This window comes from Octodon degus, unplaced genomic scaffold (genome assembly GCF_000260255.1).
Source record: "Octodon degus isolate 3935 unplaced genomic scaffold, OctDeg1.0 scaffold00395, whole genome shotgun sequence".
Taxonomy (NCBI): domain Eukaryota; kingdom Metazoa; phylum Chordata; class Mammalia; order Rodentia; family Octodontidae; genus Octodon; species Octodon degus.
In genome coordinates this window covers 155,686-178,729 of record NW_004524971.1, presented here as the reverse complement: position 1 = coordinate 178,729, position 23,044 = coordinate 155,686, and the positions used below count along the sequence as shown (strand labels likewise).

At 40.0% G+C, this 23,044-nt stretch overlaps 1 protein-coding gene across 4 annotated transcripts in view; it reads right to left on the bottom strand.

Annotated features, from left to right (window-relative positions):
* LOC101572812 (5'-nucleotidase domain-containing protein 1) overlaps nucleotides 1-19,343 on the bottom strand; it is a 90,898-nt gene extending 71,555 nt beyond the window's left edge. For 3 of the 4 annotated variants that reach the window (XM_023708567.1, XM_023708564.1, XM_023708566.1), the window contains exons 1-6: nucleotides 19,154-19,343; nucleotides 12,531-12,622; nucleotides 10,287-10,358; nucleotides 6,825-6,931; nucleotides 3,095-3,174; nucleotides 1,430-1,514 (exon numbers count right to left, since the gene is read on the bottom strand). In XM_023708567.1, coding sequence (XP_023564335.1) covers nucleotides 1,430-1,514; nucleotides 3,095-3,174; nucleotides 6,825-6,931; nucleotides 10,287-10,358; nucleotides 12,531-12,622; nucleotides 19,154-19,246 — 529 coding nt within the window. In that variant the 5' untranslated portion in view covers nucleotides 19,247-19,343. The remainder of the gene's footprint in view (nucleotides 1-1,429; nucleotides 1,515-3,094; nucleotides 3,175-6,824; nucleotides 6,932-10,286; nucleotides 10,359-12,530; nucleotides 12,623-19,153) is intronic. The other variant, XM_023708565.1, reaches the window with a different exon arrangement.
* Nucleotides 19,344-23,044: the final 3,701 nt, after the last annotated feature.

Genomic DNA, 23,044 nt, shown 5'->3' with positions numbered 1-23,044 from the left:
CTTGGAAGAAACCAAAACACTGCTAAAATTAATCTGAAAGGCCAGGTGCTTTAAAATGACAGATCTCTTCAAACTTTTCTGTGATTGCAGAAAATCTTTCCATATACCCAGCACAACTCAGAAACAGGTGCCTGACCCACTCGTTAACACAAATGTGATTAATATGATTTAATTCCTTACTGAATCTTATGCAATATTCTGTGGGTTTATAAAACATTCATGTATGTGTACTTCCCATTACAGTGAAATTATTACTAGTATCAAGGATTTCAAAATAATGGCTATAAGTGAAGATTATTTATTTATGCTCTGTACTGTATTTTTATATTGCTCTTTAAAACTTCTAAGCTGTGCCTCACGCATTGAAGCATGAAATATTTAATCTACTTATTTACAAAGCAATAAAATAACATGAACAAATTTTTATCCTGAATTTACTTGAAATCTGCAATTTCCTATTCTCAATCATGGTTTTCAAAAGTGTTTCACTTTCAAAAGTTAAGGAGGACAAAAGCAATAAGGATGGCTTTTACAGCTGTTGTGGGTGGTATGGGTGGCATTCCACACACTTAGTACTCAGTGTGAACTGTGAAGGGGACCCACAAAGCCACAGCAGCTTAGGAGCTAGGTCAAGGGAGGAAAAGTAGACACAGAAAAGTGAGAAAATCATGCCACAGGGGGGAAAGCAGCAGGAGGCAGAGAAATACGTAATTCGAACAAATAATCTACAATTAGTATTTATGGCTTTGACATTTTTTAGTCATAATAAAGTTATTTTGATGGCTTAATTTACATGAAGAAGGCTAGCAATATTTTAGTGTCAATCAAAAGGCAACATTTTCAAAGTTGAATACTGCTCTTGAGTATCTATTAGCCGACTAGTTGAATCAAGCCAGTCTGAGTAAAGTAACGGAGGTAACATGCTATAAAAGGCACCTACTTATCCCTTAGAACTAGCTGTTGTGTAGCCCACACAATCTGGGAAGGAAAAATCTAAAACCTTGGCTCTGACCCCACTCTGGGACAACCACTGCTGTGTCTCACCAGCAAGAACATTTGCACTAGCAGCCACTGTGCCCACCTGTCTGCAGCTGCCACACTACAGGTTACAGCTTTTACCGACTGTCCCTCCCAACCCAGAAAACAGTAAGACTGGAGTTTTTTGATTCCGGAAATCCACAGCACAACACTACTGGCAGACATGGAAATGATATTTTAACAGCACAGCAAGAAATACTGACAATTATGACCACAAAACAGACACGAATAAAAGAGCCTCTTAAAATATAAGCAGAACTAACTTTATAGCAACATTTAAGATCAAATTAAATCTTATGTAAGGAGCACAGCAAGAGGCAACTTCTATTTAATTCAGTAGACACAGCGTTTAACAAACATCTATTAGGAAGCCTCTCTTCCCATTACTCACCCTTAAAAGCTGACATTTTAAAATTGTGTTGAATACCAGCAACTATATCCTTCCAAAAATCAAATGTTTTTTGACCACTGTTCTGCTAAAAAAGAAATGTCCAAATGTAACACTTGCAGTAATTTTGAGTATAAGCATAGTGGAAAATGCTGGCAAATAATTACTGTATTACTGAACAATAAGACAGGGATTTATGTTTTAGTAAAGGTAAAAGGTTGATAAAGTTTTCATCCTATTTAATATGCAGGATTCTTTCACCCCACTTTCTAACTAGATATTAAAAGCTAATATAGCCCAAATAAAATCACAATTTCCACTTATTATAAAGTCTACAGGTTACAGAAGACTCTGTTTTATTTTATTCTATTTTTTTGTGGTACCAGGGAATGAACTCAGGACCTTGCACTTGCCAGGCAAGTCCTTTTTCTACTGAGCTATCTTCCCTGGTTACAGAAGCCTTTACACACATAAGTGAATTTACAGTGTCTTATGGTTTATGAATTCTGTGAATCTATTACTTCATGTACTCTGGCGTCAATGTGGCCAAGAAGCCTATAAAGCTCTAAAGCCTCAAATGCTGGTTATTTCAGAACTCAATGCCCACTTAACCTGAATTTCAACATAAAACAATAGATCAATATAGAAGAAATGAATGAGGTTTCAAATCTAAAATTTGAATCATTTCTATTAAGATATTTTAAAAACAGAAAACAAGTATTATACTAAAGAATACAGCTTATAGCCCTTTGCTTCCATGGAAACATTAATAGCATCCTCAATCATTCTTAACAGCATGTAAACTACAAAATACTTAAAGATGCAACTTGGGCTGTCGGTGTAGGTCAGTCGCACAGCACTCATCTGCACTGTGTGAGGCCCCATGTCTGACCTCCAACACTCTCAAAAAACAAAAACACACAAAAAAACCCAAAAAAACAAAAAAACCCAAGAAGACAAACATTTTGTTTGTAGTAACTATGAGACACCGATCCCATTTCATGTTAAAAAAAAAGATGAAAAAAGAGATGTATGAAATACACTAAAACTACTGTTTAATAGAAATTTTCACGGACACATAGCTGTAGTTCTAATTAAAAAGCCATTCATATACACACTTATGACTTTAAAAGGCAACATATGCAAAAGGGAAAGTCATTCTGACATGTACACATTTCTATGTACAGATCTGAAGTTTTAAGTATAAACTGCTAAAACTAGAGATCTATTTCACTTTGATTCATAGCACAAAGCAAAAGTCTACACACTTTACATTGCTTAAAACGATGAATTAAAAAATTTCACCTCATTTTTCTGTTTTATACTTTTCACAATGCTTGAAAAGTTTGAAACACATGGAATATGAATTACTTTTAAGTTTTATTCTGCTAAGGAAATCAAGAAAATATTTGTCCACATCGTGTTTTGTATTTTCTTTTTCTACACTCTTGCACCCTCTGCAGGTTTATTTTCAGGGGTGGGGTGGTCACTGCTATTTAATTTTCTAAAAATATTTTCACCAAATTCACCATGTTTTTCTTCTTCAGTCACCCCTGAAACCACAAACAGGTAATTAAATAAAGTCCTAGCTCAAAGTTATATATAATTAAGTCCTTTTACTTCTGGCTGAATACAAACAGTTTTTTAAAGACATGAGTTCCCACTCACCTTTGTTAAAGAATCCACCACCCTGGCACATAAGAGAGCTCCTGGCAGGTCAAAATAGTTATCATAAAAATAATATTTCCCTAAAACAAGAACAAAATTTTAAAATTGAGAACACTTTTAATGTGTCACACACATGGAATACACAGCAACTTGCCTGAAGACACAATGACTTTTGGCTCCCTTGTTTGAAGGCCTCCATTTCATTCAAAATGGCTGCATTAGAAAATCCATGCCTTTCAAAGAACACACGCTCTGAGGACATATGTCCTTGCTAAGTTAAGCACTTTATTAAAAATATTTAGGTTGTCATCATTTATTTGCATTTGAGAAATGGAAATAAAAACAGCACAGAGATTCTATCTTATGCCAGAAAGAATGGCATCAGCAAGACCTCAACCAATAAGAAATGCTGGTAGGACTGGAAATCCTTCCCCACTGTTGCTGGAAGTGTAGAACAGTGTGGAACACTATAGAAACCGGTGTGGATATTCCTTAAAAACTATAATTGGAAGTCCTACTTGATCCAGCTCTTCTTCTGCTATATGTCTTCCTGGAAGAATTAAAAACATCATACTACAGTGATATATGTGCATCTATGTTTATAGCAGCACAAATCTGTAATAGCTAAATCTTGGAAATACCCCATCAACCAAGGAATTGATAAAAAAAAAGATGTGTTTTTTAATATAATGGCATACTACTCAGCCATAAAGAAGGATAAAATGTGAGTCTTGAAACACTTAAAGGTATAGGGAAGCAATTAGAGACCATCCTCATAAGCGAAATAACAGACTCACATGCATAAATATTGTACTGCTTCACTAGTTTGAGAAGCTGAAAGAGTAAACAAGATCCAAACTGTACAGTGCATATTATGAATTGGACAGAAACTGTTCAAAAGACAAAAGAGAAGAGAAACTGATGGGGGAAAGGAAGGAGAGAAAAGGAAAAAGTATGTATGTACACAAGATAGTTAAGATAGTTATTCAGTTAGTTTCTCTTAGATCACTGAAAAAGAAAGGCTTGTGCTAATGTTGTTTGGACAATATTTCATGCCTATACCTCGAACTGTGAGTAACTACTATGAAGATAACAATATACAACATATTAGCTACTGTTACTTTATGAGCCTGATTTGAAACTTTTTTCTATTATTTCTTTTTAAAATTAAAAAATTGGGCTGGCGAGATGGCTCAGTGGTCTGAAGCACCTACTTGGAACAAGCTTGGCAAAGCACAGAGACTGCGGTTCGATCCCCCAGCACCACATGCCAGCCAGCCCCGCCCCCTGGTGGGCTGAGCTGGCCATACACACACACACACACACACACACACACACACACAATAAATAAATAAATGTTAAAAAAATAAAATAAAATAAAATTAAAAAATTAATTATCTTAAAAATACAAAGTCAAAAACCAGAATATACCCCAAACGTAAAATAGAATATGTAGATGTTATCGATGTCATTAAATTTCAAAACAACCAGCTAACACAGAAGTCCCACAGAGCACTTCACATAGCGAGGTTCTTCTACCTGCATCCTTGGCCCGCTTGGAGCAGCCATGCAGTACACATGGCATTTCGGACACGCTGCAGTACAACCTGAGGGTGCTAAGAGGAGTAAGGAGCAAGCTGCATGAGCTAAGCATTTGGTGTCAGAAAACTCCACAGCTCATGGCTGGTGCACTTCAGCATCTTACAGAGGGAAGGAGGGTTAAATATATTCTGTATGGGCCATGGCCCGTATAGGGCTCGAAGCAAACTTGAGCCCTTCCCTGCACAAATGCCATTTTTGGATTGTGGTCTCCAGGCATCACTTCTCACAGCCCATACGACAGTTCCACAGCTGGAATCTGCCTTCAGCCACAGTGCAGAGGAGCATCCTACCTACCTCAAACTCCAGGACTCTTTGTTTTTGTGCAAAGGCCCTGGAGCCAAATGGTTTCTGTGGCCAACCTCAGCTAATGGAGCAGAAGCCAGTGAACAAATATCCAAGCATCCTATGCACTGGGCTGACAGCTGCAGGAGGTGATTTCTGTGCCTCTGCTCAGAAGTATCTGTGAAAGCTAGCACCCACCATCCCTAACTTCTATAATATATCAATTTCCTAACCAGATTACTCTTTCAAGGTAAAAAAGTAAACTGGGTTGCAGAATCACAGGATTTTCCTTTTTTACTTCTCAATATTAGATTTTTAAAAAATGTATTACCTTTCCTCTATTATTCTGCAAAAACAATACCACTTTATTCTGCATCACAGCCTCACTACCTGGGTACAGGGCACCTGATGAAAAATACTTGCCTAAACAACCCAGATAAGACTAGTAGGGGCTGGGGATATAGCTCAGTGGCACAAGCACCTGCTTGGCAAGTGCTAGGTGCTGAGTTTGATTCCTGCTACCTGCTGCCCCCCACACCAAAACAGAGGACATGGACAAGACCTCTCTGATGGTCATCCTTAAGAACCACAGGGTGCTATAGATTCAAGGAGGTAGCAGTGCCCTCTAGTGGTGAAACAGTGGGCAAGGCAGGATGTCCTCCTGGCGAAAGCAATTTTTGATAGCTGGGAAGTACTCTAGAATTTGAATGGATTTAGGAATGAAATGTGTATGTGCTATCCCCTTCCTGTGATAAGGAAATAACTCATTTGTAATTGCTAAACTCTGAAGAGATAACAGCAGTTCTCTATCATTACTTGTGTAAAAGGGTATGTACCCAACGGGATGTATGGAAGTATTCTGTGTCTACTCTCAAAGGTAAAATCTTGATCTTTCTTATCAATTTATTTTATCAATAGTAAATACACTTCCTTATACTTTCAACTTACTATGGAAATGCAGAGAAAAACAAAACCTTCAAAACATAGGCAAATACCACAAACCAAGCATATACAATAAATACTTCAATAAACATATATAATAAAACTTCAATAAAGCCTATTTAATCATTTCATATAAATTTATGGACATTATTCTCATGGAAATAATGCTTGAAAAATTATTTCACATTTAGCCTTGGTGAGGCTCTTTAAAGAAACTAGAAAAGAAAAAGAACTGTTAATTTAAAACACAAGAAAATTGGATCAGGGATCTAACTCAGTAACAGAGGCCTTGTCCAGGTTGAAGTTCTGGGTTCAATTCACAGTTCTACAAAGATAAAAATAATTAAAAAGTACAGGAAAGCAAAATACAAAGGCAGAATATATTAAACGTAAAAAATAAAAATAAAATATGGAGAGAACGGGTAATGGGGAGAGGAAACTGAGGAGCCTGTGTATAAGGAAACAATAAAGAATACACATTCTCAGAGGATGGCTAAGGAATACACTATTTCTTTTCTTTCTTTTTTTTGCAGAACTGGAGATTGAACTCAAGCCCTTGTGCTTGCCAGGGAAGTGCTTATTCTACTGAGCTATCTCCCTGGCCCCTGTACTTTTTCTAATGGGTGATTTTATGTACTCCAGAACAAATACAAGTAAAAGGATTATGAATAAAACCTTATATGTAACAGTATGAAAACGCTGCTAACAACATTTTGCATCAGCTGCCAAACAGAAATCAGACATAGCTAGCAAACAACTACATTTTATTGCAATACACAGAAGGCAAGTTCCTTCATGTATTCTGCCCAGTGGAGGGCACAGAGGACCTTTGTGTTCTCACAATACAGGTTCAGGGTCCAAAGCAAAAAAGCAATGGACCCAGAGTCACCTATGTGAGTCATACCTGGGTGGCTGGGCATGCCAGTGTCAGACACGAAGTACTTCCACTCCTTTGCCCCATACTCCTTGGCTAGCACGTCAGGAGCCATCATCTTGGTGCCACGACTTGCCCTGGTTTCGAGAGAGATGCATATTGCTCATCAACACCTTTCCTGAATGCTCAGCTAACAAACTCTTGTCCTATCCTGCCTGTCCCCTTCCTTCCCTCCTTTCTTTCCCTTCCCTTCCCCTCCCTTCCCTTTGCTTTCCTTTTCTGTTTTCAACTGGAACACGTCCCTGCTTAAGAGTCTATAAGGTGTTTTGATCAACAGCAACAGCTTTACTTTTTTCCCTTAAACCCACCAGGAAATGATTAGAGGCTACTCATTCTTTAAGGTCATTGCTACGTTTGACACCACTTCTAGAGAAGCAGTCATTTAAGTAAAGGATGAGATGAACATAGCTGAACACTGGTGGGAAGCTGGCTCTCGCAGCAGTGACCAGAATTAGAGCATAAGTCACCCAGGGCTATAGCAGGCAGCTCACACACCTGGCACCACGGACAGATGACTGTCAGTATAAAAGATTGCGGAGAGAAGGGACAACATGCCCACCTGAGGATATCACAGCCAAAAGTACCTTGGGACTTGACCAGGGAAATGCAGTAAAACAGAACAAGGTAAGAAAACAGCTATGCTCACAATACTGTTTTTTTGTTTCAGTTGGGCCTTGTTACAAGAAACAGTTCATATTTTATGTAGTTTATTATGAGAAACTCTGGTGAAGGGGGAAAATGGAGTAAGATAAACAAACAGGGAAAGCATATACTTTTTCCTTGTAGTATTGTAGTACTGAGGATTGAACCCAGTGCCTTCTCACTTATCTATCTCCTCAGGCTCTACAGTCCCAGATCTTTTTAAAAATTTACTTTGATCAACAACGGAACTTAAAAAAAATTGGGGTATAACTATGAATGTCCATTTTCTATCTGTGTATTCAAAGTGGTTGGGATAGATATATAGTTGCATTCTCTTAATGAATAGAATGATTTTTTCTAATGGTGTTTGTAAGTAGGATCACAAGTCTGCATCTTGTACAGCAATTAGCCACTAAGAAGAATATATGCAGTGTATTATTTGTTGAAAAAAAAAATTTACTTTGAGATAGGATCTCATCAAGTGCTTAAATTGCCCAATGGGGGCTTGAACTTGTGGTTCTCCTGCCTCAGACTTTCAGAGGGCTGGGATTATAGGCAGGAGTCAACATGTCTAGAATAAATTGGCTTCTTTATGAAGAGGTGAATACTAGATAATCAAGATGAATCCCAAATGCGAAATATGGTCAATAAAGAATGCCCTGTACTGTGCTGGAAACACGGTACCAAGGAAATTAGCTATAAAATTCAGGAGAAACTAGACCAGCCAGGACATAAATGGGCAAACAGAGAAGCAGAGTGTGGGGGACAACAGACACGTATGAAAAAAAAATCACATAAAACAGCCAAAAACACCATAATAGTTAACATCTTGTCTGTTAACTTGATTGGCTTGAGCAAAAAAAAAAAAAAAAAAAAAAATCACATAAAACAGCCAAAAACACCATAATAGTTAACATCCTGTCTGTTAACTTGATTGGCTTGAGCAATATGTAGACCAGTAAAACCAATTTCTGGGTGTGTCTGAGTGGCTCACAGGGGTGAGGTGTCAGGCACTGCATCTAATCTCTGGTGTCTTCCTCTCTAGAGCTTTTCCCTGCTCCTTGCTTCCTGATGCCTTGAGAGGAGCAGCTTTCCTCCCCATTTCCTTCTGACATAAGCTGGGAACCAGCAGATCATGAAATGAACCCTCTGAAACTGTAAACCAAGAACAAAGCTCGAGTCCTTTACATTGCAGGTGTCACAAATACTGCAGCAATATGCCCACTGGTAAAAGTCACAGTCAAAGCTGCACACACTAATTCTAGTTGTCTGAGAAAAGACAAATTATGAAGTATTCAAAGGTGTATCCACGGGCTAGGGAGATAGCTCAGTGGTCTAAGTGCCTGCCATGCAAGCACAACGACCCAAGTTTGATCCTTGGTACTGCATGCTATGCTGGTCCTAGAAGCCCAGGTGCCCTGTGCTAGCCACAAAAACCAGGTACGGTGGCGCATGCTTGTAATCCCAGGACTGCGGAAGCTGAGACATGAGGATCACTACGAGTCTGAACCGCGTAGCGAAACCCTGCACCAAATAAATAAATAAAAGATTTTAAAAATTTGTTTACAAAGAAGAGGTGCATCTATACCTGCTCTAGTTTGATGTACTGTAGGGGAAGGTCTAGAGAAAACTCATGGTAGAGTTTGTACAGTAAGCCCCTAACACACAAACTTTTGAGTTTTGAACCTTCACTGATACGAACAGATCTTGGGCTGTGAACATGTGTAGATGTGAACATATCACGGATATATCTCATGTGTCTGCTGGACACTGTCACATCTGTGTTACTGTGATTACTATATAGTAGTATAGTACAGCTGGCGACACTATTTTTGTGTGTGTTTGGTTTTTACGCTTTACCATGTAGACAGAATTTGTTGGTAAACTGTGGACTTGCATACAATGGAATAGGACTGGAGTGCCAAAACGGAAGAGTATATACACAAGGAACCTATGTTGAGTCTTATCTTTCACCTCTGCTCATACTGGGATAACCAAGAAATGGCACAGCTCTATCACTATACTACTAGTCTGGATACAAAATAGATTCTCACTTCCTAGTGTTCTCTGCAAGGCTCAGAACAGGGACAGCAGCTATTTCTTGACTGATTTCATACACTTATCATCCCTTGAGGGGGTGTGGCAGATACAGGGGGGCAGGAAAGCATGTCAGCACAGAATGTAGGAAAGGGGAAGACCCAATAAGCATTGTAACAGTGTTGAAAAAACTTCCAGAAGGACTTGAAATACATGAGCCTTGGGTGATACATGCAAAGTTACATAAATGGAGGAAAGAAAGGAAGTAGACACAGATCACCAACTCCAAACCAATAACCACTCTCCCCTTCTCTAATCAAAGAAAGCTACATACCTAGTCACAAGTAGTACAGTTTCTAGGCTCCTTTGCAATAGGCAGTGGTCAAATGAAGCAAGCTGCTAACTTTCTGTTGCACTTCCTGCAAATATTTTGAATGAGGAACTATACCTTTAGATTTCACAGATCAGATAATCTCTCACCTATTTCAGTAAAATAATCTTATTTAACCCATAACTTAAGGATCATATACTACTAGTTTAGCAAAAAGCAACTCATACAGGACTGAGGATACTGATCAGTGTAAAGCACTTGCCCAGAACATTTGAGGCACAGAGTTCAAACCCCAGTAACACAAAAACAATTCCTATAGTAACATCTGTCTTAAAAGTAAGACACAATAACACACATGCCATAGGCTCATCATCACTGTTTTAAAGAGGCAAACTTTTGACTTTACAAATGTATTGCTGTACCTGAGCACAGTGCCATTATCTGCAAGTTTAATGAAGGTTCCATCTTCTAGGTCCAATGCCAAACCTTTGCAACTAAAATGGAAAAGTGATTATCAATCCATTCAAATGTGTAAATAATGCAAGAAGCAATAATTTATATTTTTAAAATGTTACAACTCCAAAAAAGTGATTCTTCTACCCAGGTGACTGTCACATTAAAAATATTTGAGAAGTGTAGATTCTATCACAGAGGAGGTATGTAAAGACTGTTATATAGGCAAAGGGCAGCAAGTATCAATTTGTAAAATTTTTAGATTTTTAAAAAGACAAACTTGAAACACAAAAGAAAGCCTGAACTTTCAGACAGCAAATTGGTCAAGCAATGGCCATGACTCATCCAGATGGCTGACACTAGCAAAAGATCTACAAACTGCTGTACATGGTTTCAGGGTAAATCCTGAGGAGATATGACAGACTTTGTCAGATATAGTTACGTTTTTAGTTATACTGGTCTTGCTTTGATTTGATCTGAACCATCCAGCAGAAAAGTATAACCATGAAGTATAAAAAGTAAAGCTATATTAATACACTGAGCTGTAAAAGGCTCAAGTAAACAACTTCTGACATTGCCAGTTCTGCTGATAACCCACTACTATTATGGACTACTGGACTATATTGGGTTATTTTGGTGCATTCAAGCACATACAATATTTGAATGGCAACAGAACACCCATCTCTGACAAAACAAAACAAAAAAAGGGGATATAAATGAAGATCCATTTTGTAATGAAAAAATGTATCTGTATATACAAAATAGGATAGATATACAGCTACTTTCTCTTAGTTCAATGGGAAGAAAGATTTGTACTAATAGTGTTTAGAGAAGATACCATGTCTGCATCTTGTACTATGAATAACTACTATGAAGACAACAATATGCAATGTATTAATTATTGTAACTGTCCTACTAATCTGTTTTGAAACTCTCATTGCGATTTCTTTCTCATTAAAATTAATTTAAAAAAACTGAAAAAGAAAGCCTAAAGACAATCCTATCTATGCCTTTGTCAAAATTGGCAAATTTTCCCCATTATCTAAGCACATTATATGGGAACACACACGTGCATGCTTGCATGTATGCACACATTCATATCCTACAAAGTAATCTCTTAGCCTGATGTATTTTCTACACCATTTAGAATTTGTCTCACTTTATTTAGGTCTAGTTGTAAGAACCTTCCCTCTGAGCAGAGCATATTACAGAAAACCACTAAAAGAAAGTCAAATACTCTGTTTTTATGTTCTTCACTGTTAAAGACTTGTGGGACCTAGAGAGAAAAGTGTCAATTCATATTACAAATAATAAAAGCCAAGTGTTTTCATAGTCCCTAACCACCAAGAGAATTAACCAAAAATGACAAGGAGAATTAGAAACATTATTTACTCTAACAGTGAAATTTCCAGAGCTACTGGTTTCTTATAGGAAGCCTTCTGTTTTTCCCTTTTATATGAAGGACCTATCAAAGGACTAACCAAGTAACAAAGGAATGTATAATAGATCAATATTACATATTTTTCACGTGTTTTCAGTACCAATATTAATTTCATTTTAGTTTACTTATCTTTAAAAATTTGTCTGGGGAAGGGGTCTCACTATGTTACCCAGTCTGACAGTGAACTGCTGGGCTAAGAGATCATCCAGTTTTAGTGTCAAGGTGCATGCCACTGGACTATAACTGACTAAAGTGAAAAACTAAAGTAGTGTAAGATTTTTGTTTGTTTTTATAGTTTAAATGGGGAAGAAACAGAAAAGCTTTTGGAAGTTGAGAATTCTAAACTGGAAAGGGAGTCAACAAGAATATCTATCCAAATTATACAAAACCAAATGTTCCAGGCCAGATATTCAACACATGATGACTCACTTTGTGGTTCTTTACTTGAAAGATAATAAAGCTAACTTTCTCTTGATAAAGCTGTAAACTTTATTTTTTAACCTTTGAAACTCTTATGACAAATTTAAGCTACACAAAAATTCCAAATTAATCACATAAGCTCTCAGCTTATTTTCACAATTAAGTCTAAACTTGTTCAAAGTAGAAAACAAAACAAAACAAAATTTAAAACAGAAGGCATTTTGTTCTTTGATTCAATTTCACATTTCACTCTCTACCTTCACAGAAGAAACGGCATTAAAATTTTATCAGCAATAATTAAGAACCACAGGGACTGTCAGATACTAAAAAGAAAGAGAAAAAAAGAGCTTACCAGAAATCCCAATCCTCTGGGGTTACAGTGAGCAATTCTTTATCATACCCTTTCTCCTTGACTAGGAACTGAGCAAAGCTATTATAAATGAGCTGCAAAATGAGGAAGGAGAAAAGAGTAAATATAAAATTCACTGTTCATTCTTAATTTCAAAGACCTAAAAACTTAATGAAATTACTGATGAGGCTGGCCAGAGGAAAATCTACTTGTGAGGCTCTGTTGTTTAAACCCCTTTCACAAGGAATTTATCAACTCCTGAGAGTTCAGGTAATTCTCCTACCCACAATTATATCATCAGTATATAATTATACCATTAAGGACAATTATTTATCTTAGTCTTGAATTCTAATAGATTTGAGATCATAATGAGGCCCAGACAAAGCTTTGTAACATTTTACACATTCCTGTTGCTTTGGCTTGTGTCTAGATGTCCCTCCAAAGCCTCATGCAGCCTTCTAGTTTGTGATTCATAATCCAGTGCAGGGATTATGGGTGTGAGTGTGACACCTGCCCTTGGGTAGGTAGCCTTCGTACAGTGTAAGGCAAGAAAAGAGGCTTGCTCTCTGATTCTTCTCCCTTTTGCCCCTGTTGCTTTTGCTGTTTTCCATCACCATGAACTATTGCCCTCTGCCATGTGCCACTCTGTCTTGGAGCTAGCTGAGGAGGGACTGAAACTGTCACAAATTGTGAGCAAAATAAACCTTTCCTTCCTTAATTTTGAGTGTCAGGTATTTTTTCTCAGCAACAAGAGAGAAAAGTAACTAAGACACCCGTACAATAAGCATGTTAACACTGTATCTTTTCATCTGTCCCTGGTCAACTACTAGTAAGGCCCCTCCCCAAGGAGTCTTGGAGAAATACACATGAGAACCAGGATGATTTAAAGGAGGAATGCCGAAGCCTATATTAGATATAGGAACTCTACTTTTCTACCAAAAGAAAACAACTAAGGAAAAAGGACAAGAGAAGCTTTTGGAAGTAATTTTGATAAATGCTTTGACTATTGGCAAATATTTTGATTTTTCAAAATAAAAAAAATAGGTTTTGAGTGAAATGTATGTTGTTTTTTTAAGAGCTGGTTTTAATTTTTAAAAAACAGTGGATACCAAACAAATAGTGAACAAAAAAGTGGATGACAGTCCACACAGATGCCACCTCCCTTGACTTAGAAAGAGTGACTCAAGCTAGCATCAAATGCTTTCAGACCTGAGGCAGGACAATCGTTAGGGATCAGTGCCCAAAAGTACACACTCAACAGCTTGACCTACACATGCTAACCTAGGACAGGTTGTGACAGCACAGCACATTATGAGGGGGCAGAGGGTATCATACAAGAGGACTGGAGAAGGCCTAGGGAGGTGGTGATGTTTATAAGTCGTCTAGGAAATGTAGCTGTGAGTAGGGTAAATCTGAAGAAAATGTAGAGAAGCACATTTTATGCACCTGCATAAACTAAAGAGCCTATACCTCATATACTGCGGTACATAAACAGCTGGTGCCAGGGGTTTGGGCTGCTAGGAAATAAAGGCTGGGAAAGCAAAGGCTCCTGCCAAGTAGAGATGCTGTCTTAAAGCTAACGAAGATCACTGAAAGGGTACTGCCATCCAGGCCAGATGAACATTAGACCCACAATCCTCATCCCTGGAGGTTGGTAAGAAGCCTAAGTACCACTTCTTGAACCACCAGAGATTCCAAGCCTACAGCTGAAGGAGGGGCCCAAATGGGGCACCTGTGGAATTGCTCAACTTAAGAAGGCCTGAAAATCCCTGGCTTACATTTTTTATGGATTTTAAATCATTAAAAAATAAAAATAAAAAATGTATTGAGATACACTAAAAAACAAAGTACTAAGGGCAATAAAATGTACATATCACGATCCTTTCTGTAAGGACTAGTGCTACACGGGGTTCAGGCAGATGAGAGGATGGCACAGAGGTTGGGAAATAGGGTGTGACCTGCAATTACAGAGAACTGGTAAAGAGGATGGACAATAAAGCATGACTTGTCAATCACAGACAGCTGTCAAATCACCCAGCACAGGGCAGTGAGATAGCTCAGTGGATTAACCACCTGCTTAGGCAAGCACAAGTACCAGGGTTTGATACCTGGCCCCACATGCTGCTCCAGCCCTGCCCCTGTGCCCACTGTAGAGACCAGGAATGGTGGTCCATCCCTTTAATCCCAGTGCTGGGGAGGCTGAAAACAAGAGGATCACTACAAATCCCAGCTGTGTAGTGAGACCCTATAGTAAATACATTAAAAGCAAAAACAAAAATAAAAAACAAACAGACAAAAAAATGCACACAGAACAGCTTGCCAAAGCCTGGATCTGAGTCAGGGGAGGATAAAAAAGATGGCAGCTTTTGGGCCTCCTCACACCGTCTTACTTTTCCAGTGATCCATTCTCTATGTAGGGCATAGTTTCTCTTTTCTTTTTACTTCTCTCTTCTTTATTTTACTTTTCCTTTCTTTTATCTTCAATGAATAAAACCTTTGTGTTTACTGGTTGCCTTTGGCTGACTATACGGGATAAGAGCCTGGAACCAGCGGACGCTTCCCACAACAGGGTTAACATACATAAAGTGTTTAGAGCACAGAGCACTGCCTGGTGTACGGGCAAATCCAACTAAAGTATTTGCTATTACCATCAGTCATGTGCTAGTCAAAACACTACCCTGACTCAGAGCATTTCCACATTTCCATCGCATAAATGCTCCCACCATTGCCTATTTTAAGCTACCAACATTTTTCCTGCTCATGTTTCCTAAACTAGTTGGCTTTGACTGGCCACTTACTGCACATCACTGGTCTACCTGTACTACAGGCACTTTATACTTCCGGACAAGTGGAATTTCTTGCACCCTGATGATGACTCTAAGGAAATGATATTGAAGCTTAGAGACCAAGTGCCCAAACTGCTCATGTCATTGCCTGGTGACACTACTTTCTGAGCATTTGAGTCTTTGATTTTGGTACGTCTTGCTAAGCAGCTCAGACTCCTAGTGATCCTCCTGTCTCGGTTTCTCCAGTGCTGGGATTACAGATGTATGGCACTACATCTGGTTTTAGTGGCTGGCCTGGTACAGGGGAATGGGGACACGGATGGACACATGGACACACACACACACACTCAGACAACCACAGAGCATGTGGTACTGTGATCAAACCCGGATCCTTGCGCTTGTCAGGTAGGTGCTTAGATCACTGAGTCATCTCCTTAGCCCTCTTTCTGGGCATTTGGATAGCCTTATTTGAGACATTATTTGAGACTTGGCTGCTGATGTGATGTTGGGGGACATGGCTCTTGTACCAATAGAGAAGGCTCTGTATGCTCACTGTGGTACAAATGCACTGAGTCATCACGCTCAAAGGAATAGTTAGATCCCTTCCTGAGTGACAGGGATTTTATCCATTAGGGCTGACAATGGGGGCTTCCACGTTTGTGTTCCTTATCTCTGGAAAAGACACTGTTTGGAGGAATGGGACCAATGTACAAAGAGAATCAGAGGTAAAGTCTTGAAAGCAGCAGGAGTCTGTTCCTTCGAATCCTATTTTAGTCCTAAGGCAGGGGTGTTGAACCCATGGCATGTCTTTGTTATCACTGAAAGCTGTAAAAGCTTTGCTATCACTGGCCTAGATCTTGCCTAGGATCTTCTATCACTTCCTCCTTCAACCTAAGCTGCCTCGTTCATCCTTCCTTCATGATGAATGGCTTTCACAGTGTTTACAAATGGGTACTTTGTGGGCCACAGTCAGCCCACACATTTTGTTTGCTCCACACTAGATGGTGCCAAAAAAGAACACCAGAGAAATCCGATTCTCAGCTAAAATAGCGAATAGTTTTCCTTCTTCTTCTTTTTTTTTTTTTTGATAAACACGTTCTACACAATATTTGGGTCACACATACACTAAAAATACTTCAATAATTTGAAATTTGGTTTTTAACTGAGTAGTCTATATTTTCCTATGCTAAACCTAGCAACTTCATAATCCTGCTGTTTTGGAAAATAAGGCAATATATAAAAACTGAACGACTTCTCAAGTAAATTCTGATTTTGGTTCACTAGTAAACCCTCACAGGACTGGTATCAGTTAAGAGTTTGGCTGCTTCTTCAGAGAGCTCACACACTCCCCTGGCTGCAGGACCCATCCCTCTTTCACAGGTGAACTGCCTGATTCTACAACCCTGGGAGAACATGGCTGTCATCTGTGCTCTCTTCTGAGATACCTTTCCTGAGGCCCCAGGAGAGAGGACACATCCATGCCCATGTTTTCAAGACATTCTGCAGTTGTTCAATGCCTAGGAGACCCACTGGGAAGATAACTGAAACTCTCCATTATACAATGGACCGCACAATGACTTTGCCAGAATCTTTCCTGCAGCTCCCCACATTCTGAACAGCACCAGGAGCTCTTGCGACTTTCTCGGTCTTTGCCTTTATTATTGTGTTTCCTTTGCCTGAAGAACACTTCCATACCTCTTCACCTGCCAACTCTCCTGTGTGGACCTCCTCTTGGGTACTCTTCTGTACTTAGTACTATGCGGACAGTACAGCAGCAAAAGGCAGAAACCCAAAGCCAGACATCCTTGCTGGGGAACCCTTCTGTGTCTTGTGGTTCTCATCTCTACATACTGACTGTGGGGATAATATCCACCTCCAGGGTAAGGGTTAAATCAAGTCATCTAAGCAGAATGCTTATGCAGCTGTGTCATAACCATTTATTAGAATGTTTATGACTCACCCAATTCTACCCAAATCTATTGAGCCCAGCATGAAGCACTAGGCTAGGCACACAGAAAAGAGTAAACCACTGCTAGCCTCCAGAGGAAGATTCTAACAAAGTAGAAATGTTAAAGCCACATGGGACATGCTATAAGTTAGGTTTTATGGCAAATGAAGGCAGGACTGAGGCAAAGGGGTAAATTTTGGGCATAAGAGGGACTGGAGATAGGATCCCAAGAGAAACAGTATTTAAGGTGAGACTTGACAGTCTCTATGAGGCAAGGCAGAGCCCCTCTCTGTACAGGCAGCAGCGTGAACCAAGAGATACTACTCTCCCCAGGGACTGAACTTTCTGCCAACTTTCCCCTCTTACACCACCAAACTGCCTCTACCTACACAGTGAACCCTGCTGTGTTTATCTCTTCATTCCCTGCTCTATCTTGGTGCTCAGCACACTTTTCTTGAAAAAAAAATTGCTGCACCAAACACAATCTGAAACTCTCTGGATTGATGTTTTCAATCTCTCAACATCACTTTTATTCAAAGCTGGTAGTTAAGAGTACCTTGTCTTTGAGCATTGTATAGTCTGAAATTTTATGCTCACTCATGCACAGAATTGGCTCTTATTATGACAGTACTTTAACAATATTCCCTGCATATAAAAGCAGGTACACAGAAAGTGCACCACGAAGTGAATCTGGTAGGGGAGACGAAAGGCACAGGAAGAGGAAAGGAAACTATGAGCCAAAAACCTACAAGAAGGAGTGGCAAAAGTTCAGGTAATAAAAGTGCTCTTAACAAGAATCAGGAAACCAAGCCTGTACAATTGGAAGGCAGAGAAGTACAGCAGCAAAAATACACTTTATGTTTAGGCATCTGTGCACAGAAAACAAGAAAGTAACTAGGTAGCTACTTACAATGAGTGGCCCTTCCTGCTGTCTGCCCCAGACCTGGATTCTGCCATGAACGGTGAGGGTTTCAGATCGACTGGGTGGAAACCATGAAAGTAGAACACTGGGTTTTGTCAGGTATTCTTTCACTGCTCTAATTATTACACAGCCGCTACCCACTTAATCCTTGCAACACTCGAGGTAAACTTAATTATTAGCCCTATTTTACAGAATCTGAGAAAGAACAAAGGTAAAGTTACTTGTGCTGGCGAGCTAGGTGGTCTGGCTGAGTGCGGCACTCACAATCAACTTTCTTTTTTGATGCTTATATTTTTCACTATAATGTCCTGTTAATTTTTCACAATTAGTTTCTTGTGAAACCAAAGAAAGTGTGGCAAGAGGCCATTTTCTGGGAGTACAGGTCTAGCCTCGGACTCCAGCTCTACTACCCCAGGATTTAGTGAGGCTTAGACGGCTGTTAGGATTAGAATGTATTAAGGAGCACCTAGTAGCCACGCAATAAATGTTGATTTTGTTCTCATTTGCAAGGCAAAATTTGGGCTGAAATCTTAACATTGGGCATTCTCGGCTAAACATAGTCTCTCTGCAATGTTTTAAACTTGGTGCGTGCTTAAAATTCGACAAGCAGTGGCTTGCACATACCAAGGGGCAAACGCACGAAAAATACAAGACCCGGACCAGGTGGCCGCATCCCCAACTGCTGCCTACAAGACCGTGAAAGAGGTCCTAGGGCTGGCACCTGGGACACGGGCAGCTCTCCGAGCCCACCCTTCCTCTGCCCTCTCCGGTCTCTCCTCCTGCCCTTTTCTCCCCGCCCCCTCGGGCCCTTGATCGTGCCGCGCGGGCCGGGGGCTCCCGCGCCGCGCGGCAAAGCAGCGAGGTAGCGCACTTCCGCCCGCTCCACGAGGGCGGAGCTCTGCGCACGCGCGGGGCCCCGAGGCGGCTTTCCTCGGTGACCGCCGCGGAGCTGGCGCTCTGCGCCACTCACCGGGGCGCTTTCGGGCAGATTGTAACGACACAGAGTGTGGTCCAGGTCGAAGCCAACCACGTCGCAGGCGGCCAGGGAGAAGTGCTGAGCCATGGCCGCGCGGGGGCACAGGCTAGTGCCTCCGGCCGGGGAGGGAAGAGAAGGAGCGGGAGGGCCTCTGCGGGGCGAGGCCCAGCCGGACGCGCAGGGTGGGGAGGGCTCCGGAGCTCCGCCCCCGCGCCGGCTCCGCCCACAACGCGCAGCGTCCGCCCCGCCCTCTCCGTCGCCCGCGCGCTGGCCCGCGAGAGAGCGGGTCTCGCGCAGGTGTCAGAGCGGGTTCGGTGGAACCCAGCCCCGCTCCCTGCGCCGAGGCTCGGCAAAACCCGGGAGGTCCCGGTGTGTAACCGGTCCCTGTGTGCTTGAGAACGGGTGATGATACAAACGGGGCTAATGCGTTCGTTCCTCACGCTGCCCAGTTTGGTAGACCTTTTTGCCTGCGTTGTTTCTGAGGTCATGCAGGACCAAAGCTTTATTTCTAGTCCGTGGTTTCATAATTCATACCATGAGACTCCCACGTTTCACCGTTTCTTCCCCTGAAATGCGTTAGCGAACAACTAGACACCGCCAAGGATCGCTCTGCAAAAAAGACACTGGTAAAAAGAACTGATCTGGGTTGTTGTTTCATAAACCTATTCCCTGTCGTAAAGAATTTTCCTGTGAAAAGGCATCAAAACCTTCATTAGTCTACAGAGCATAGTACAAAAGGAAACTTACTGCCCAAGATTTTAAAAAACATTTTCTTAGTCCGTATTTGCGGTAGTGTTTCTACTCCTCGTGTGGTGCTGGGGCCTTAAGCAACACACCGATTTCTTGATCACTTTCTCTCTGTCCCTTCTCCCTTCTTCTCTGGTCACCTTCCTCTTTGAGAAAGATTAGTCTTTCTACTTCTTTTTTTCTCTGTTTATAACTTGGATTTCTCATATTAGAGAAACCAGAGGTTTAAGGGTGAAAGCAGGAAATAACTTGATGGTATGCCGAGTCCTGTTGGGACTGTATGGAGCCAGTATGCTCTTATGTGCAGAGGAGAGTTCATCCGTTACATGCAGTGGATACCAAAAGCACTTTATTCCCTCCTCCAGCCCCTGGATGTGAATAGCTAGTTTGTTACGATTTTATTCTATAGCTCCTTGTTTAAAAAAAAAAAAAAAAAAAAACAAGTTATTGTTTTTATACTGCTTTAGTTTTAAATGTAAAGAAATACTTTGTCCAATGGTAAGCAAAAAATCAGTATTTGTAACATAAAAATGTAATTGATTGGGAATTACATTTAAACCCTCACAAATAGTAACTAAGAGACCAAGGGATTAATTTAGCACCATAGTGCAATCAGATGTGACACAGTACTTAATGATATGAGAATAAATTGATAACTTGTTCTGCCATATCCTTAAAAGCCCCAAACAAATTTCTCTGGAATAGGAATAGGAAAGAATCTTCAAGAAGATTGAGCTGTTTACTGATCAGAGACCAGCCACCACTTCCTTGCTATTTGTTGGGAGAGCTGTGACCTTGGGTTCCATTTTGCCCTCTGTCATGGAGTCCTTACCAAAATCGGATTCCCAGATGGACCACACAGTGCAGGCAGGCCACTGTTTCCTTGAAGGATATTTGTAAAAATGAGCACTTTGAGATTCCCTTAGCAAGAATGGCCAGGAGGAAAAGTGTGACTATAAAAGGTTTGTCTTTTGATTGCTTAGCAAAAACTTCCTTCTGCACCCTCCTGGTGTGTGGAACTGGGGGCTGGAAATTTTTTTCTGCGAGTTGGAAAAGATTCCTTAGTATGTAAGCTGTAAACGATGTGCAATGGAGTGTTGCAAGTGTTCAACAGTCTTTTTTTTTTTGAACAGGGTCTCATTAGGCAGCTCAGACTTGTAGTGATCCTCCTGTTTTTGGCCTCCCCAGCACGGCGATTACAGGGATACAGCAACAGGCCTGGGCTGGGTCGAAGGCTCAGAGTGCCCAGGGGCGAGGCCCATGTGGCCTATGGTGCTGGATGGAAGCTGGTCCCTACGCTTGCCTAAGCAGGTGCTTAGTCCCATAAGCTATCTCTGGGCACAATAGTCTTAACTACTTGCTGAATAGCAACTGTTACATTTCTTACATTCTTTACGTCCACTCAGAGTCCTTGTACTGGACTCTACATCATTTACATTTGGAGAATTTTGTAAATTGTTCAATATTATCCTTGGGGAAGATCATACTCATTGTGAGCCCCACATCTCAAACTTCAGCCTGACATCTCTAAGAAGTTTCCCTTCTATCCCCTAAAACCTGAGTTTAAATACTAATATGTACTTTGTTTCAAAAAGGCTTATTTTCAAACAAAAGTGTTTTCCCTGAACATTAATCATTTACCATACTTCTATAAAGTGCCTCATCTTTTCTGTTGTTAATGATAAGTTCCATCTACTCAGGTACAAGTTAATTTCTTTAAGTGCTATGATGAATATATGAGTATTATAGAGTGAATTGTGTCTGTACCAAATATATTTTGAAGACCTATTTCAATGTTTTGAAATAGGTGCTTTAGGGAGATAAACAGGTTAAATAAGATTGTAAGGATGGAGCTCTTTTTGGATACAATTAGTGCTTTGTAAGAAGAGATACCAGAGAATATATGCACCAAAGAAAGACTGTGAGAGGGCACTGGGAGACCAGGAGAGAGACTCATTTATCAGCAAGTGTTCAAATCTTTTAAACTGGACAAAATTTTTGTTGTTCTTTGAAACCACTCAATCTGTGGTATTGTATTAGCGTGATTAGACTAAGACAGCCAATAATGAGATCTGACTCTAATCTATATTGTTGTGTTAAGTGTAGCAATAGTATTTGTCACTTGAGAGATGCTCAAATGATATGAAATTTGACTCATATACTTTTTATTTATTTTTCCAAATTTAGGTACTTTTAGTTATATGAAATATTAATACCATGCTGTAAAGCTTAGTATTTTAAAAGTATTCCATTGACTGATTCTTTTTTTTTAAAGTATTTGGTACAGGGTCTCACTACGCAGCTCTGATTCATAGTGATCCTTCTGTTTTCAGCTTCCCAGCACTGGGATTACAGACATGTACCACCACACCCGGATTCCATGGCCAGCTCAGCGTGCCTGAGGGTGGGCCTGGCCCAATGTATGGTTCCAGGGATTAAACCCAGGTCTCTGCTCTTGCCTAAGCAGGTGCTTAGTCCGCTGAACTATCTCACTGGCCCACTGAGTTTTATAACTATAGAGTTATACAATAACTTAGACTCATTCAGAAATAAGTTATAATACTGTTTTCCAGATTTGAGTTTATTACAACAGATGTACTCTTTAATGAAGGCATTACTATAACATAGCAATTTTTATCTTAGATATGATTTATTTGTTATATAATATAGTTTAAATAACTGTGTGATCAGTTACCTTAATTTTTAAGCTCCAAAATAAGTCACTTAATAGATTTTGTGGATTCAAGTACTGCATTTTAACATGTATTGCAAACATTTGTCAATTTTTTTTTTTTTTTTTTATTGACAGGATCTTTCTATGTACTTCAGGCTGGCTTCAAACTAGCAGAAATTCTCCCAACCAGTATCCTAAGTGCTAGGATTACAGGTGCGTACCACCGTGCCGAGCAGACTATTATTTTGGAAAAAGTTTAGAGTGCTTTTTAAATTTCTTCCTAAACGTTGGAATGTTCAATTTTTTACATAACCTGTGATAGTGTATATATTCTCTTGACCATATAATTTGTTTAAAGAATAACCTTAAAATTTGTTTAGTAATTTGAAAATATACAAATGCCTAAATCTCTGTAATACTTAAAATATCAACTGGTCCAATAAATGGAAATAAAAGCTAACTTG